The 14,151-nt window shown below is 42.9% G+C and overlaps 2 protein-coding genes across 2 annotated transcripts; one reads left to right on the top strand and one right to left on the bottom strand.

Moving 5' to 3' along the window:
• On the top strand, nt 1-3,086 carry ficd (FIC domain protein adenylyltransferase). Its single transcript, XM_030061083.1, has 2 exons — nt 1-639; nt 1,429-3,086. Exons 1-2 carry the CDS (start codon nt 369-371, stop codon nt 2,508-2,510), a joined length of 1,353 nt encoding a protein of 450 aa, XP_029916943.1. The 5' UTR covers nt 1-368; the 3' UTR covers nt 2,511-3,086.
• Nucleotides 3,087-3,227: 141 nt separating this feature from the next.
• sart3 (spliceosome associated factor 3, U4/U6 recycling protein) lies at nt 3,228-14,123 on the bottom strand. The gene is made up of 19 exons (XM_030061080.1): nt 13,695-14,123; nt 12,969-13,095; nt 12,761-12,865; nt 12,487-12,671; nt 12,126-12,231; nt 11,321-11,445; nt 10,623-10,778; nt 9,240-9,378; nt 8,817-8,924; nt 8,641-8,718; nt 8,489-8,547; nt 7,879-7,988; nt 7,632-7,744; nt 7,356-7,432; nt 7,098-7,269; nt 6,517-6,974; nt 6,251-6,403; nt 5,840-6,027; nt 3,228-5,529 (listed from the first exon to the last, which is right to left on the bottom strand). Exons 1-19 carry the CDS (start codon nt 13,878-13,880, stop codon nt 5,331-5,333), a joined length of 2,844 nt encoding a protein of 947 aa, XP_029916940.1. The 5' UTR covers nt 13,881-14,123; the 3' UTR covers nt 3,228-5,330.
• Between the last annotated feature and the right edge of the window lie 28 nt (nt 14,124-14,151).

Below are 14,151 nucleotides of genomic sequence, written 5' to 3'. Positions count from 1 at the left end.
CATGTTAGCGAGTGCAGTGTTTGATGAAGGAAGTTGACGATGATGTGTATTTTGTACACAATCTTCGCTGTAAACGGGACCAGCTGTAATCACTCGTTCATCTAGTCGGTGTCAGGATTTCGTGATAAATTTACAGGAGAGTTTGAACCTCCAGAAGAGAGAGTTAAAGTGATAAGTAGCGAGTGAGGTGGCTACGAAGCTAACGAGCTAGCAAACTGGACGAGCAGGTGGTGGATTTCCCTCGCCGTGTGTGAAACAGCTGTCATGTCGACTCCGGCTCCTCTCCTCTCCTCCGCCGCCCCTCTGCCTCAGGTGGACGTGGACTAGATGGAGGACGTGTCTCTGGACGATGGAGCATTTAACCGAGGATGATGACGGCTACGAAGGTGTGGCGCTACACCAGCGGCTGCGTGCTGGGGGGCTGGGGGCCGCTGCTGTGTGTGCTGCTCGGCTCCCTGGTGGCTCTGCTCATGCCTCTGGTCGGGGTGGAGGACGAGTGCTGCGCCGCCCTCAAGGGCATCGCCCAAATCCGCTGCCAGATCTGGGGAAGTTCCCCCAAAACCACAGTGCAGTCCACCAGCCTCACCGTGCAGTTCACTGCCCTTGACCTCCTGCCGCACAGAGCCAAGCCCAGCAAAGGTAACAGCAGACATCTGTACTGAGCTGACTGTGGAGGTGCTGCTCAAACATCCCCATATGGAGCAGAGTTGTTATGTTTTAGGTTAGTTGTTATTAGTTTCAGTGTATAATTATTTAAGGGGGGGGGGGGGGGGGGGGGGGGGGGGGCTAGTTGACTCCCACTCATGTGGACATGCCAGTCAGTAATATCATATATCAATATCATTTCAATCAGTTTTCATTTTTTCTAAAGTCTAGTTCTTATTTTTGTTTGAGTTAACCAAAATGTTTTTTCACACCTAGTTTTAGTTAACGATGATAACCTTGATATGGAGAGAGAGAGTGGGTGGCGATGCTGTGTGATAGATAGATAGATAGATAGATAGATAGATAGATAGATAGATAGATAGATAGATGTACTTTTGATCTCAAATTGGGAAATTCTTGTGTTCCAGCTGCAGTTTGTCCAGACATTGCACAGGGACAGTAGTAGACAAAATATACCTTCCTACATCAGAAGAGAGAAATATATATCTTTAGAAAAATTAAACACAAGTAACAAATAAAAGTGGATCAATATGAATAATATAAGAAAAATGTGACATATACTGAAATACATCTGTAGAATATATATATATATATATATATATACACATTTCACCATTGACATTTTGCATAGATTATATGTATAATGAAATATTACTTCAAATATCTATAGAATAGAATATGTATACATAGAATAGATGTACACTCAGCATATAACTTTAAGTATAATTTGCAGTAATGTGTGTTACAATGTGTTGATTGCAGAGGTGGAGCAGGAGGCCCGAGCAGCGCTGCAGCAGGCTCTGGAGATGAAGAAGCAGGGGAAGAGGGAGAAGGCCCACAAGCTGCTGGTGCATGCGCTCAACATGAACGCAGACTTCGTGGACGCCCTGACAGAGCTGGGCGCCATTTTGGAGGAGGAGAGGGATGTTGTCCAGGCAGACCACCTCTACACCAAGGCCCTGGCCATCTCACCGTGCAACGAGAGGGCTCTGGTCAGCCGGGACCGGACTCTTCCCCTGGTGGAGGAGATCGATCAACGTCACTTTGGCATCATTGACAGCAAAGTGCGCAGGCTTATGTCAATTCCCAAGGGTAACTCTGCGCTCCGGCGTGTGATGGAGGAAACCTACTACCACCACATCTACCACACTGTGGCCATTGAAGGCAACACGCTCACTCTGTCTGAGATCCGCCACATCATCGAGACGCGCTACGCCGTGCCCGGCAAGAGCCTGCAGGAGCAGAACGAGGCCATCGGAGTGGATGCTGCCATGAAGTACATCAACACCACTTTGTTGTCCAGAGCGGGAGCCATCGCTGTCAGTGACATCCTGGAGATCCACCGGCGCGTGCTCGGCTATGTGGACCCAGTGGAGGGAGGGAGGCTGCGTACCAGCCAGGTGTTTGTGGGTCACCACATCCCACCCCACCCTCGTGACCTGGACCGCCATATGCAGGAGCTGGTTCAGTGGCTCAACTCGGAGGAGGCCCTGCAGCTGCACCCTGTGGAGTACGCAGCACTCGCCCACTACAAACTTGTGTATGTGCACCCGTTTGTAGATGGCAACGGACGCACATCTCGGCTGCTGATGAACCTGGTGCTCATGCAGGCGCGGTACCCACCTATTACAATTCGCAAAGAACAAAGGGCTGAGTACTACGCAGCTTTGGACATGGCCAACGAAGGTGACGTCCGCCCCTTCATTCGTTTCATAGCCAAATGCACAGAGATCACATTGGACACACTGTTGATTGCTACAACTGAGCACGCAGTGGGGCTGCCAGGAGCCGGGCACCACCCGGCCTGCCCTGACTGCAAACAGACCATCCCAGTGCGCAACTGACCGGGAGGCAGGACGGTCAAAGGGAGCATGAGCATGCAGAGCTGTTTGTTCACTTATCTAAGTTTCTTTATCAACAAGCCTGCATCAAAGATTAGTTTCTTTACTGGTTGTTCTCTTGGACATAACATATAATTCCCTTGTTTTTCGTTGTTTTTGTACCTGCTAAATCAAATAAAACACCGGCATCAGGGCTCTGCATCTCCTCTGTGCCACAGTTGAATTGAAATATGATTTTACTGTGCTAGCATTAGTAGCATAGATTTACTTCCTGCATAATGAAAACCAGTTTCCCTTAGTTTGCAAACACAGTGCCACATAAAGACATTTTAATTGCCATAACAAAATCATTTGAAGTACGACTAGCGTAGCTGTAAGGATGAAAGAAGGCATGACATTGTCACCTTGTCCACTATGACTTGAGATGCTTCAGTGATGACCGCTGATGTTGAACTTCAGTGTAGTGTGAGCGTTCAGTTAATACCTTTGTCTCTGGGATGAAGATGTTGTCTCATAACACTGTAAAGCACTTTCATGCGTTTGATTATTTATTATAAATAAACTTGTTTTATTACCTTATATTTGCACTGTCTTTAAGTTATGTACCTGTTTTAAAATGAACAAAATGAAGCCATCAGAATGATCCTGGGATGAAAGTTGACTTTCATTTATTAAAACAACTTTTAGACCAGAAACAAAGAAATGCAACAAGATGACTTCTTTTTTTTTTTTTAACCACACCCAAAATACAAGGGTAGACCATGAAACAAGCAGGAAAATAAATAGTGACTAAACAAAACAGCTATAAATAGCATTTTGTTATTTACCTTTATACCAAATTGAAAACATTATAACTATAGAAATTATACAAAAACAACAGCAATGCACATACACCACCTTTTCATATTAGACATAAAACAGAAGGTGAATTCTAAAGACCAATATATTCACATTTTTTTCTAGGTTAGGCCACTGTGGTGATATCAAGACATATAGCTTGTATTCCATCTGTTCTGTAAACTTATAAATTCTATACAAACTATGGTGACCTTTTTTGAACATACTGTACAAGAATCAAACAAAATCTCCGAACGAGACAGGTGAACTCTAGTACACTCAGACCTAATGTGGCAAAGTGAGCGGTAAACTCTTCCTTACATGGAGAATATATTCTTTAAACACTTGCAATCAAAAACTGCATAGATTCTCTCCTCTTGTATCAATGGGTCCTGCAGGCCTGAACGGTATGGGGACATGAGAGCGATAGTGTAAAGTCACAGAATCTTTCAGAGGCATCAGCTAATTACGCCCCACTGGATGCCAACTTCATACAGTAAAATCAACTTGGTCAAAAATATCAAGAAAAACGAGTCTGGAGCCTCCTCATCAAACTGCACACGACCGAACAAAACTGCACAAATACTTATTAAAACCGTCAGTGTATGAATGAACTTTGTGTCCTGTTATTAACATCTTAAGTCATCCATTAAAGTGTTAAAGAAATGAGTTTTCATATGCAGGTAAAAAATCCAAAAAAAAAAATCAAAAATTGCAGTATATTTGTATAAACAAGACCCCAGAGTTGCTGGGTGACTTATTTGGCAAAACCTCTCCAGGTAGCCAATGAAGACAAATACATCTCCTATATCCCAGAATATTTCCACCCTGTATCTTTTTGAATTTCACAAGGGTGGTAAGGGGGAAGGAATGTGTTTCGTTTCCCACAGAATCTGTCTCTCTTGTACTGTCCCCTGCAAATGAAGTACTTTTAGAAATCTAAACCAATATTAGTTATTTGATAATGCATCTATATATATATATATATATATATAGATATCTATATCTTTTTCCCCCCTCAAGAGGAGGGTCGTACTACTGAACAAAACTGACAAGTGTATGAAAACATTTATAGCATAAGAGAGTTTACCTATTGGCAGTGCTGCAAATAAACTGTTGGTATCATTGTAACTCAAGCCTTTGCAGTGACATAGTGAAGGACAGTTTCTGTATAAAACAATGTTATGTAATACAATGCCCTCAAGCCAAGATAAAGCCAGTGAACTAGCTACATTAATTTAAGCACATCTACTACTTGTTAGACAGTGTTTGGCTTTTACAGGAGTATTCCATAACATTATACAACTGATGGTAATTTAGAGATTGTATTATGTAAAACAATATCGCTATATTGTTATCGCTAGCATTGTTAGCTGTGTCCTCAGAGGTCAGGAGAAGTTACACATCAAAATCCTAAGTTTCCTAAAAACCTCTAGAGAATATGTCTTCATTATTGTAGCACATCCAATGTATGTACACACACCAACTATAATACATCAACATCTGAAATGTCAAACATTTGCATATACCTTTTTAAACAACATTCACAAGTTTGGCTGTTAGAATATTTAAAAAAATACTCTCCCCTTTGTTTCTGTCAAATCCCTTTCAAACAGTCAGCACACTAAAAGAATTCACCTTGCAATGTGAGGCATACAATTTTATATATTTACACACAAATATGATACACTTTTTTATATATATAAAATGATTTGCTAACCACCCCCAAAACGGCGCAACGAAAACTGCTCACTACACATTCAATCATACCGATTCAAAATAACTGAAAAAAAAAACAAAACGGTTTGTGATAGAAAGGGCAGGAGCTAGGGTGATTAAGGCATTCTTGCAGGAAGAGATGATAGGAACAAGACTGGATTAAAGGGAAGTCAGGCAACCAATTACAGAACAATCACCATCACTAATTTGTAAGGACACAAGATGGCTTTCAGTATGAAGGCGGTCATAATTCTCCTGCTCATCATCTCACTTATTGAGAAGCATTCTGGCAAAGTCTGAATTTGACAAGGGTTTTGTCTGTGCCTCAAATCCGGTGTCTCCTGCTGCGTTCACCGTTCCTGCTATCGGTTTAGTTGCAGTCCCGTTCTCGGCTTTGTTTGCAGGCCCACTTGGTCGATGTAGGGAACGAGGAAGCAGTGACAGCTGCGTGCGTCCTCTCCCTCTCCTGGAAACAGAAAAGCACAAATGTTTTGACCCAGATTCTGTTGCTAGGAATATTGCTCCAGGGGAGGCAAATTACTCACTTAGCATTTTAACTGCTGCAAAAGCAAATGTCTTTTTCGATAATGCTTGCATGTCCAATCTCCGATAAAAAGATAACTAAGTTTAACTCTGCACAACCCAATCAAAGATCAATCTTGACAATTGGTCAACAGCAGCTGCGCCACCGCAGATCTGATCAGCAACATTTAAAAATGAGAGCCAATTTATAACATGTCTGCAAAGATAAATGTAGAATACATCAGCAAACTTACGATCCATAGACCTGCCGAGGCATCATTGCTGTCATGGACCCACTGGAACCTGGCTTCTCCTTCAGGTTTCTGCGAGGAGGGTTGCTGATGGCAACCGAGATTTTGTTGTCTTGCAGAACCATGCCGTCCATTTTCAGCACTGCTTGAGAAGCCTGAGCTTCATCTGCAAACTCAACATACGCCAGACCCTGCACAAAAAACAAAGGGAGGTTACTGCATCACCATTGTGAAAGCAACAGAGCTTCCAAATTTGCATTGCTAATCAATAATTAGCATGTTACACAGGCTTAGGGATTGTATCCATTCAATGGTATCACTAACTGTAGAATGGTCAAAAGTGGGAATTAAAGTAAAAGTGAATATTTTAACCAAACATCTGGATGCTGTCCTTCCCCCTGTTGTAAGCCGTACCTTGGGTTTGCCTGACCGATACGTGACCAGACGAACATCTTTTACGGTCCCATGATTCTTGCACACCTCTTCCAACTCTTCCTTGGTGCAAGAAAATGGCAGCCCCGAGACAAAGATTTTGTGTTTCTCCATCGAAGAGTTGTATTTGAACACCTAGAGGGAAATGAACTGGTAAATTCACCATTGCTATTATGTTACATTAAAACAGGACATGGCCCAGTTGTGTTTACCTGCCACTGAACTCAAAAACAACTAGTCATATTTACCTTAAAGTCGGGGTTTGTGTTTTTGTCCACACATGGCGATACGAACATGGGCCTGCCCTCCACCTCTTGTCTGTCTAGTTTCAGGGCTAAAGGGACAGAAGCTTGGGATTCAAACTGGACATAGCAGTAGCCTTTGAACGTGCCCTTGTTGCTGAAGACCGGGCGCACCTCCTTGAGGGGACCACAGGTCTCAAACAGTGTCCTCATCTTGCCCTCTGGCTCCTCCAGGGTGTACGCCAGGTTACTGATGAATACACTGTTGTTGTCATTGCGGAGCTCGGGCTTGTCATTTTGCTGCCTCTGTGCAGCGGCTGCTCTTCCCTGCTGGGCTGTTTTAGCACCAGGTGGTCCAGGTTTGTGGCCAGCGGGAGTTCTTCGGCCAAACAGTCCTGTCTCTGTCTCCATGTACTCCTCAGTGCCTGGGTCAGCATCACCTCTGTGTCTTTTAGGAGCTTGGTCTAACACACAGTGAGAAAGTACACCAGATGAAATCATATCCACTGATTTTCTCAAGGGTAGTTTTTGTAGAACAAATCTATAATGTATTATCATACAAAGTAGAGCTGTCAATCTTTGCTTACCCGACTCTTCATCCCATTCATTCTGGTAATCATCCGGCTCTGCTTTCCTCTTCTCTCCAGCTCGCATTCCCTTTTGGCCCTTCTTCTGATTCTTCTTTTCTCCTTTGGCCTTCCGCCGCTGCTCAGCCTTCTCCTCCTCCTGACGGGCAAGGTTGGCTTCTTTCTCTGCCATCTAAGAGATGAGGGGAGGACAGTAACATGAGCCGGCAGTAGCAAAATGATGAACCTGTACGATACGATGCTAATATGTACTCTTACTTTGGCCCGCTGCTCATTAATCCTGTTCAGCCGGGTCTCTGTCTTCTGCACTGCAACATCCCAGTCCTCCAGAGAACCTGTAGGTGAGAGGACACAAAATTAATAGACAGACTGCTATCAGATGAGTACCCGGCTCACTGGCACCTCAGCAGCTGGTGAGGGACAGCAACGTGTTTAGCATGTGCATCTTCAGCCTGTATTTTCCCCAGTCATTCCAGGGATACAAATATATCCAATAAACTAATTCCCACGCTTTTCCCCCAAACTGAGACTGACCTTCCACCCTCTCAAAGTTGAGCAGGACTTCACACACATGTTCTGGGTAGTCCAATGTGCACTGGACAGCCCTGTGGAGAGCCTTTCGGCAATGGATGGGATCTCCATATGACCTGAGAATGACGTATAAAACACACAAGTTAACATACAGTTCTTTAACTAAATGTTGAGCATAGAGGGTGTTAACAACTGGAATTAAAATCAGCAATTTTATTTCAGAAATTCATCAGGATGTGTGCAGACAGACCTTTCAAGGTTATAGTACTCCAGCCACATATTGGCATACTTGGCATTCCCTTTTGTCATGATGCTGTCCCACAGCTCTCTGGCCTTTTGCATGTTCTTGCAGTGGAGGGCCTGGTAGGAACAGGAAAGGAGAATTGTGAGACACTGGATTTGCATAGGCTGTTTCCATATTAAATACACTTACATACGCAGGGAAAGAATGAGGAGACAAATGAAGACAAAAAAGATATTCCTTATAACCTAGAGAATGGATTAGGTAATTTACAAATATTGTCACATTCTGCAACATGTGTAAGAAAGTAGGTGAAGGACTTCTGTAGGTTGTGGTGCTTCAGTGCACTTAGACAGCATACAGAATACATATCTGACTTTGTCTGTCCAAGTTCAACACTAAGCTTTAGCCCAATTTAATATTCCGGAGCACACATCCTTTGTCATATGATATCATTTGGATGTGATACTGAAATTTTATTTTGAATAAAAATGAGGCAAAAAGAGGCAAAAATTATTAAAGGGTTGAATAACTGACTGCATGACACAGTAATACAGCAAACCCTTTAAATGTTTCCAAACTGGTGATCAACTGTTTGTTCTTTATTTCTCATTCTTACCTCTATCCTCGCCCAAATCTGCATTATGGTACAGGAGGGATCTCCACTTTCACTGAACCCTGCAGATGTTCAAGACATCAGTGAGTCAGAAGAGACTAAAAACTTAATACAGCACAAAATAATATTCCAGAATAAGCCTGCAATCCACTTACTCTCTTCAACATCTTGTTTCATGTATTCCAGCGACCGAGAGAAGGCTGCCCGTAATTCCTCTAACTCTTTACTTGATTCTGAAAATGAATGATAACGCCATCAATAAGTTAATCTGTGAATCGGGTTGTCTGTAAACACAAAGAAAAATTCATTTTTCCCAAACAGCTGCTCTCACCTTTGCTGAAATCCACACGTCTCCTCAGGTAGTCAAGATATGCTTGCCAGATGTCCACATAATCCGTGGCTTGAATGAAACCTGCATTCAGTGCCTTTTCAAAAACATCTGTGACAAAGACAGGATGACAAACCTCAACAACATCCAAAGGAACTTTCCAATATGACTGCCTGGGACATTTCGCCATAGAAAACTTATGATTCAAAAGGCAAATTTAAGAGGCTCTGAGCTGTATAACTTTTTGAATGTTTTTGAGGCACATTTGGTCATATTTACCAAAAATGTATACAAATCATTTACAGCTTCAGGCAATTCATTGCATTTAGTTGTGTGGAATCCTGTCAACACTTGTAACAAAAATTCAGTAAATTAATTATAATGTGCACAAATTACACAAAACCAACAATTAAGCAAGATAGTTACCTGAGATGGTCTGATGCTCAGCCCCATGCCTCTCCAGAGCTAGCAGGTAGCTCTTCCACAGCCCCATGGTCCAGGGGCAGTTCCTGACGGCACGATCATGAGAGGACAGAACCAAGTCCTTGATCTTCAGCTGACGGTCCTATGAAACCCGGACAACACATGACACATTTTTAAGATGTCAGCATTGGTAACAGTCTGGATAAGGACCTTTTTCTGCAGATATACAGTCATTTTTATGGACAGCCACACCTTACAAGGTCCCACCTACTCTTGATTTTCCTTATCATGTATGGACTGCAACACCTTTAGAGCCCCCAGCTCCACTTGCTTAATGTAGGCTGCATTTATGCATATTTTCACTTTATTTGACACAGGGATATTAGCCTAAACCATTATAGTTTAAAATATGAGTTGTACTGAATTACTTAGCTTAAAGCAATTCAATTAGTGCTCACCTCCATTAACATAATCATTTCACTGAATAATAAACAGGAGACTTTTACCACTGGTTTAAAAACTTCATCATACAAGATATGGCTGTTTACATGACCTTGTAGCTCAAAAACTACATGAGTTAAATACAAGAGCATCCACCAAGACATTTTGGGAATTAATGGGTTAAAAAGCATTTTATTAAAACCTTTTTCTCTAATAATATGAGCAAAATGATAATCATGTTGGTCAACCTCCGGATATTGTATGAGTTTGGTGTTCGCAATGTCAGCAGCCAATTACCACACTATTAAGGCAATTGAAAAACCCATGAATAAATTTCAGAAGCTGTTAGAGATAGCTGGCTGTGAGTCATTTAGATGAGCTCAGAGCAACACGGCAGCTGCGTTCATTTAGGGTTGTCCACTGTCCATTGCCCTTCCCAGTGTTGCCTTCATCAAGAACATTTACACAACAGGCAACTGCAGCCAAATAAACACACCCCAAACATGACAGCCTGACCATGAAGAGGAGCAGTCATGCTCACTCTTGTAAGAATGTCGCCCATTGTATTTAATTTCCCTGTTCTCCCAATTCACACCTATTAGATATTTTAGAGTTAGATATTTGGCACCACGATGAAACACAATTTTTAATTTATGTTAAGAGATATGTTAAAATATATTGATAAATTACTTACATAACTTTCTTACAAGCTTTTTACAGAGGGGAAAGTACAGTTTATTTACAAGATGGGAAGTGCTATAAACATGGCTTTTTTGATTCATTTAGCCACTGAATTGGAAGATTGACTTGTCATTGTTGTCTGCTGCTGTGCAGGTCTATGTTGTTGAAGTTTGTCAATTTTTCCACTGATATCACTGACTAACTGAGAGCCCTAAAAAACAGCACACTGAGCTGCTAGATGCAGTGGGGGAGGGCAACGCTCACCAGATAGGTGGTGTATTTTGTCCACATGTCCGGTACCAGACAGTTCTCTGCCAGGGCCCGCTCGAAGGTAATCTGGATCCGCGCTGGATCACCTTCCTTCAGCTCGTAGTCCATGTAGGCCTGATACTCTGCCAACTTGGGAGGTTCAGCTACCAACTGCAGAGACATTGGCATATCAAATGCAGTGTAATGACAGTGCACGACATTTAATTTACGTATCAGGTATAGATGCAGGAGGACACAACCAATTAATTACATGGTTACATTTCATTTTTGTAGGAATGGTAATTTTTGCATTTTTCATTTTCACTGGAAAAGATATAAGATAAGATAACACTTTATTTATCCCCAGGGGAAATTCAGGTGTTACAGGCAGCAGCATTAGGAGAGACGATTCAAAAACAAGGCACAAAAAAAAATGGCAGTGTGATTTTTGCTAGTGTGTGTTTTCTTATATCTGGATACTACTGTTTGAATGCCAGTGCCTCTCTGCAACACTATAATACTTTATTTACCACAATGTGTTGTTACACAAATTACCTTTGCAGCTTCTGTGATTTGTATATTGCACTTTGTTATACTGTGATTTCAATACTTTGATTATTTGTTCAGCCCTGTGACATGGTCAACAACAGGGACACGTTATTCCAGTCAGGCAAATTAAAAATGAAAAACAAGAAGCACTGTAAAATAAGTACCAGGGACTCTTCAAAAGCCTTGCGATTCTCCATCTGCTGCAGGGCTCTTTTGTACTGATGGGAGATGGTCTCAGGCACCCCATCTTCAGACCACTCCTCATACTCTGCATAGGTGGCCTCCATGTCTACAAAACACCACAGTTCTCAGCATTAGAGATCTTTTTCCCTTTTCTCAACACTGTAAATAAACCTAGATTAATTACAATATTGTAACAATTACAAAGTGGAAAAGAGGGCAAACATTAAGAAGGTTAGACTTAGTTAGACCAGTGTTTACTGCAGAAAAGCTTACATCCACAAATTTCATATACACTGCTGTTTCTTTGTCCCATTCTCTGAGGGAAAAAGACAGCAAGTGACATGTTCAGATAAGGAAGGATTATACCCAGAATGCTGGCACAGGTTATTGACAAGAGAGGCTGAGCCGTTCCAGAAATGCCTCTGGTGTCCATTCAGCCGGGCCAGGAAAAACATACACAATACCAGACCATCTGGCTATCTCTAGTCCAGTCCTGCAATTAACTGAAAGGCTTGTCAAGGACTGTGCTACTGGACCTGGAGAGGGGTGTTCTCTCTCTGTAAACCTGAGCAGCTTTTCAAAGGCCACACTGCAACTGTGCTACACGAAACTACTCCCACAAGGCCACATTAGAAGAGCACTTCCCAACATACATGTGCTCATGCATGCACACACACAGAAAATTCACAATTTCCCAGGTGGGCCATGACATGTGATTCTACCCCACAATAGGCATCCTCCCTGTTTTACAGCACCCCCTCTGGACAGAGGAGGTGGGATGCATACCCATTAAGGGGATGGCCAGCTGGCGGCGGAACAGTGTATGGATGCGCTCAAGCTGAGTGTTCAACAGCTCCTGCTCCTCATGGGTGGGAACCCTGCCAGGGGGAGGCTGGGAAGGAAGGCAGGAGAGAAGATGGTGTTAAAATTCAGGAAATGCCTCTTTTGTGTGGCAGCAAAGGAGTTGGAACGTGCATTTTCTATTTCTACAATTTTCTACTTTTAGTGACAGGGATCCCCCACATATTAAAGGCTTTCTTTGGTGCAACATCTACCTGACATTTTGATTAATTTGTCTATGAATTTTAAAACATGCACTGCCTGCTACCAACATAATTTTCTCTATGATACTAAATGAAACACAAACCTGTACTGTGGACAGCATGGCATTCTCAAACTCCCTGTACGCCTCCCACACCGTCTCTCCCTTGGTCATGTGAAGGCCAACAGCTGTCAGGGCTCTCTCAAATATGGATCTCACCTTGTCTACCCCACCAGGTGATCCCATACCACCTATTGAATACTGGGCATATTCAAGCCAGATATCTGGACCTGGGTAGAAGGACAATGTGCTAAAGGTTAGGATCACACAACCACAGCATTTCAAATCAAAGGCAGTAACACTTCTGCGATGCACTCACAGATATAGTCTTTCACAGCCTTTTCAAAAAGTTCATAGACTCTCTCCCGGTTAGGCTCCTCCTCGGTCAAGCGGATCTCATCCTTGAGCCAGTCCAGCCAGATCTCTGCAGGATAAGTCAAATTGTGGATTCAATCATAATGAACAAAGAATGCAATTTTACTCTTAATGTGATTTCCCTCTCACTATAACAACATAAACACACAAACCTTCAGTGAGTGGGAAAAGTTCACTCATCTTCTGCCTTGCCCTACGCAGACGGAACAGCTCTCCCTCCTGCCGTAGTAGTTTGATAAGATCCACATGGCAGTTGTAGTCAAAAGCGTTGATTGACAGCTGAAAATCACACAAACATGAAGATGGAGTGAGAACCTGATCAATAACATAAAATATCTCCTGGTTTCCCTACGTGATCTAGAGGCGAGGGCAAAAGCAAATAAAGGCAAACACATGAGATACTGCAACAGCTTGAATCATCACGATCAAAGCATATTTTTAATCAGACAATCACACATTACAGTTTCTGCACGCCACATGGTTGGTATAGTACATGTTTGATAAGTACTATGCTCTACTCTTGTCAGCTGTGGTGTCACACTAGACTGCAAGCCAACAGCGGGTCGTGCTTAAATAAAAAGGGCGCGTGGGTAGACTTAGCCGCTAGCATCAAACATTAGCCTGAAAGCTAATGACGTTAGCTACGTCAATTACATTGTATCACAGTGTAATGCGAGCTCGTTTGATTGTTTTGGTAAACGGTGGTCAGCTGCACACTACATTTCTATTAAATCACCGTCCACAGCGGTTCAGTTTGAAGTTATTGATTTGTCGTTGCAGCCGATACGTGATTAACCCATTCATTGTGGCTAACGAGCCGTTGCGATAGTTAGCTTAACGTTAGTTAACGTTAACTAGGGCTGGCTAGTAGGTGTTACCTGCTCCTCCAAACGCTGGATCTCGGCTTCGTTTTCTTTCTCGTCCTCTGATGAATCGTCCTCTTCGTCGTCTGAATTTTCGACCCCCATACCCTCACCGTCGTCCGATTCCATCTCCCTCTCCATCCCTGCATCTTCCTCCATATCTTGCAACTGCGTTTCCTCTGCGTTGCTTGACGCTGCCATGTTGGAAAGGCTGTCTGCCTGGTAACAACCTAACAACAAGTCAGTGTCGTGAGAGGCGGAGCCAGGCGGGAGACTCTCCGCCGAGCCTGGCTGCTTTAATGTGACTGCTGAACTGCTTATGGTGTCCAGTGGACGCCACTCTGTCTGTACACCGTCTGTCTACATACGTGTGACAGCTTTTACACCCACCGCGTAAGATTGAGTGCCACTGACTACTGGATAATTATAATTTCCCGCTGTGTGTACCGTGACGTCTGCCCATTTGCGTGTG

The sequence above is a fragment of the Myripristis murdjan genome, chromosome 9, assembly GCF_902150065.1.
Source record: "Myripristis murdjan chromosome 9, fMyrMur1.1, whole genome shotgun sequence".
Taxonomy (NCBI): Eukaryota; Metazoa; Chordata; class Actinopteri; order Holocentriformes; family Holocentridae; genus Myripristis; species Myripristis murdjan.
Note: the sequence above shows the minus strand (reverse complement) of the source record. Positions and strands in the feature narration are given on the sequence as shown.

What these genes read in the sequence shown, in the direction of transcription:
- sart3 (XM_030061080.1), bottom strand. Translation starts at nt 13,880, where the DNA reads ATGGCAGCGTCAAGCAACGCAGAGGAAACGCAGTTGCAAGATATGGAG. An exon ending in CCATGCTGTCCACAGTACAG is followed by an intron (nt 12,232 to 12,486) that starts GTTTGTGTTTCA and finishes CTTCCTTCCCAG; the next exon opens with CCTCCCCCTGGCAGGGTTCC. An exon ending in AGGCTTTTGAAGAGTCCCTG is followed by an intron (nt 10,779 to 11,320) that starts GTACTTATTTTA and finishes ATGTCTCTGCAG; the next exon opens with TTGGTAGCTGAACCTCCCAA.
- ficd (XM_030061083.1), top strand. Translation starts at nt 369, where the DNA reads ATGATGACGGCTACGAAGGTGTGGCGCTACACCAGCGGCTGCGTGCTG. An exon ending in CAGAGCCAAGCCCAGCAAAG is followed by an intron (nt 640 to 1,428) that starts GTAACAGCAGAC and finishes TGTTGATTGCAG; the next exon opens with AGGTGGAGCAGGAGGCCCGA.